The 3,908-nt window shown below is 36.2% G+C and overlaps 1 protein-coding gene across 1 annotated transcript; it reads left to right on the top strand.

Annotated features, from left to right (window-relative positions):
* On the top strand, positions 1–2,929 carry LOC132163517 (IRK-interacting protein). The gene is made up of 2 exons (XM_059573828.1): positions 1–577; positions 1,290–2,929. Exons 1-2 carry the CDS (start codon positions 320–322, stop codon positions 2,823–2,825), a joined length of 1,794 nt encoding a protein of 597 aa, XP_059429811.1. The 5' UTR covers positions 1–319; the 3' UTR covers positions 2,826–2,929.
* Positions 2,930–3,908: the final 979 nt, after the last annotated feature.

Genomic DNA, 3,908 nt, shown 5'->3' with positions numbered 1-3,908 from the left:
TCTGTCTCTCTCTGTGCTTCACATGCTCTCATTCTATTAATCCTTTAGAACAAAGACAAAAGGTTATTGGTTTGAGATACCTCCTCTACACATCTTTCTTTCTCTCTCTCTCTCTCTTGAGTATATCTCCCTAGTTTCTGGTTCTCCAAGATTTTGCACTGGATATGATCTTCCTCTCTTTGAATCAAATCCAACCGTCGGATACCCACATGTTAATCCTCTTTGTTTTTTTCTCACATTGAAAAATTTCTGAACTATTCCTACACTAGATATTCTCTTTTTTGGGTTCATATGTACTGCTCTGTTCTGTCCTCTGTTCATGGCTGCTGCTGCTACTACTGTCTCTCAAATCTTTGAAAACCACAACAGCAAAAGCAAAACCAACACCAACAATACCAACCATGAAATCAGCAGGCAAGAAATCCAAGCTGCCATTGCCAAAGCAGTGGAGCTGAGAGCTCTCCATGCTGCTCTAATGCAAGGAAACAGTCCTGCCAATCTGAGATTCCAGTCTTCTTCCCCCGCTTCACACACTACTTCTCAGTTCTCTGCTCAAGATTACCCAGTTTTCACACCTGTGAGTATAAATTTTTCTTAATCTTCTCCATAATTTTTTGCTTTATAGCCTGTACTCTACGTGTTTTATGTATTGGGTTTTTGTTTTTTTAAATTAAAGTTAAACACTTGCTTTACAGTTTGCCACCAATATGAATTGCTAGCTTTGGCCTGAAACATAAGTATTTTAAGTTGATGATTGTTTTAGGTTCATGCCTCTAATTATACCAAAACCAACAAAGTCAATTTCACGTGTTGTAATGATGATCCTGTTGTTCATTTATTCTTTTATATTTTTTTTCGTGCATTAATTAATTGGATAGTGAAAGAACTGTTAGATGGGTCTCGTCCACCATAAGAGTTGCATTTAAAATCAAATAAATAGATAACCTCGTTATAATAAAGATTATTTATTCTCTATGTTCATGTATACATCCGTGTGTGTGTTTTTTTAAGTACTCTTTATGCGCTTCTGACCTTATTTACTGTCAGGATTATTTCTGAATTTTGCCTGTAATCGAATATTGTTAACGTATTTGCAGAATTTTATGACAACTATTCTTTTCTACTTTTGCATTGATTTCCAGTCTGTGTTTAAATGGGTGTATGTTTACCACAGATCTTTAGTACTTGAGCCTACATTTGACCCACAAAGAAAAATTCTCTATTTCAATATTTGCAATTTTTGTTTGTACAATTATGGAAAAGTTTCTGAATTTGGGAAATATTGACAGAGCTATGAAGATGAACCGCTGGCAGGATATCATCAAATCCCACTAAAAGACCGAGCAATATCAGAAAGTTGGGATGAGTATGGACTAGGAGGATATGGCAATGAAACTGTTTTATCAGATTATAAGGAGAATTCATCATCAAGAAAGGGATTGCCTTCTGGTTTGGCCGGCTTAGAATCCCACATTTGTCCAGCTGAAGATCACAAATCTGTCACTGGTTCTTGTTCAACGCAGATCACTGTCCTTCAAACATCCCCCGGGAATGACTTCTTTAAGTCAAGCAGAAGAAACAGTTTGGGGGACTTCAAATCAGTATCCTCCTCCTGCAATAGATGCAAGCCTGCAATTATAACTACAGAATCTGAGAATTTGACAAAAAACAGCAGGAATTCTAATATTATTGTTCCATTAACTGATTCTCACTCATCCATTCAATCACAACCCAAGAATCGGGGAGTGATCTCATGGCTTTTTCCTCGTTTAAAGAAGAAGAACAAGAACGAAAACTCCCCAAACCGAGCGGAATCTGAGGAAGTCTCCCAAATCTTTAAGGACTTGGGGATAATGTCAATGGAAACATTGAAGAAAGAGCTGATGGAAGCAAATGAGAATAGAGACGCAGCCTTGATGGAAGTTGCTGAGATGAAATCTTCCTTGGGGGAGCTTAGACAGAAGCTGGAGTACTTGGAGACTTACTGTGAAGAGCTGAAGAGAGCTTTGAGACAATCCATGCAGGCAAAGGATTCCCAAATTCCTGAAAAGCTTGGAACTTTTCCTAAAAGAGGGAAATCCTCAGATGGGAGTGGAGAGAATTTAATGCCTGTCAATGAGGAAGTAATGGTGGAAGGTTTCTTGCAGGTAGTATCAGAAGCAAGATTGTCAGTGAAGCAATTCTGCAAGACCCTTGTTGGGCAGATTGAAGAAACTGATAACACTCTAATGGACAACTTAAATTTGCTTCTCCAACCATATAAACTGTCTTTGAATTCCAAATACTCAAAGGCAGTGTTATACCATTTGGAAGCTTTCATAAACCAATCACTCTACCAAGACTTTGAGAACTGTGTATTTCAGAAGAATGGCACCCCAAAGCTCTTAGATCCCCAGCAAGATCGCCAGGCACAATTCTCATCCTTTGTTGCACTGAGGAACTTGAGCTGGAATGAGGTATTAAGGAAGGGGACCAAATATTACAGTGAGGAATTCAGTAAGTTTTGTGATCAGAAAATGAGCTGCATTATCACCATGCTGAACTGGACAAGACCGTGGCCTGAGCAGCTTCTCCAAGCATTCTTTGTTGCTGCCAAGTGCATATGGCTGCTGCATTTGCTTGCCTTTTCTTTCAATCCACCATTGGGGATTTTGAGGGTTGATGAGAACAGAAGCTTTGATCCCCATTACATGGAAGATATGTTCATGGAAAGGCAGAGGTCACATGGTCCTAGCCGAGTTAAGGTCATGGTGATGCCAGGGTTTTATGTTCAGGACAGGGTTTTGAGGTGTAAGGTTGTTTGTAGGTATAAATCTGTAGCTTAAGTTGTTTGGAAATTGGTTTTATCATCATTAATCTCACCTTAGAGAAGTTTGTAATTATCATATTGACATGCTAATAAATGTTGAGTAATGTTACTCTTCACACTTATTTATCACACCCGTGCATATTATAGATATGGATCCCTTGGAATTCCTAAGTTCTGGAATTAGGAATCCAAGCCGTCTATTTTAATCCAATAGCTACTATCCTTCCACGTGTCCTATTTATAATAAAATAATATTTAAATTTTATTATTTCTTTTATATTTTCTTTTTAAAATTTAAATATTATTTTATTATAAGTGGGATATGTAGCAGGACAATAGCCATTGGAGTAAAATTGACGGTCCGAAACCCTAATTCCAGAATCTAGAATTTTCCTAAGAATTTCAGGTGATCCAAATCCGCACATTACACCTATTGACAAGACGTATTTTAAATAATTTTCTATATCAGCCAATAAAAAAAATAAATAAATAAAAATAAACTACTTAAAATACATAACATAAGTCGATGGGACATAAGTGTAAAAAATAATATTACTCATAAATATTTTAATGAGTTTCATTTATGAATAATATTATATATTACGCATTTATCTCATTTTTAATCTATTTGAATTTGATATGACCATATCCGTGACTATCGAAGACTAATAGAAAAGATTAAAGTGAAATAAGGTTGTATTGTTGAACAACCAACAATGGCTTTATATAAACTTTGTTGAGTATTAGGTCAAGTTTTTGATGTTGAAGTGATTGATTGAAGCCTATCTTAATTACCATAACGATTTCTATTTTGTTTTTGACTTTTCGTGCACTTCTTATTACTTTATTCCATAACTTTTGTACCGCAATTTCCCTTGTTTGCCACGACAGGGACTCATGCTACTTCCCGAATATTTGCCAAATAATAATTAAAAAAAAAAAGAATAAATATATGGAATCATAGTGAGAGAGATGAATTCATATTAGCTATGTTTGGCAAGGAGAAGCCCCGCACGGTAGCTGAAACGGTACTGTTCCAGCTACAGTGCAATCTGACACTAACAGACGCTAATTTTGACTTTGTAATTTTTTTTTTTTT

Source organism: Corylus avellana, chromosome ca10 (assembly GCF_901000735.1).
Source record: "Corylus avellana chromosome ca10, CavTom2PMs-1.0".
Lineage (NCBI taxonomy): Eukaryota > Viridiplantae > Streptophyta > Magnoliopsida > Fagales > Betulaceae > Corylus > Corylus avellana.
This window is presented reverse-complemented; position numbering and strand designations above follow the sequence as displayed.

What these genes read in the sequence shown, in the direction of transcription:
- LOC132163517 (XM_059573828.1), top strand. Translation starts at nt 320, where the DNA reads ATGGCTGCTGCTGCTACTACTGTCTCTCAAATCTTTGAAAACCACAAC. An exon ending in ATTACCCAGTTTTCACACCT is followed by an intron (nt 578 to 1,289) that starts GTGAGTATAAAT and finishes AAATATTGACAG; the next exon opens with AGCTATGAAGATGAACCGCT.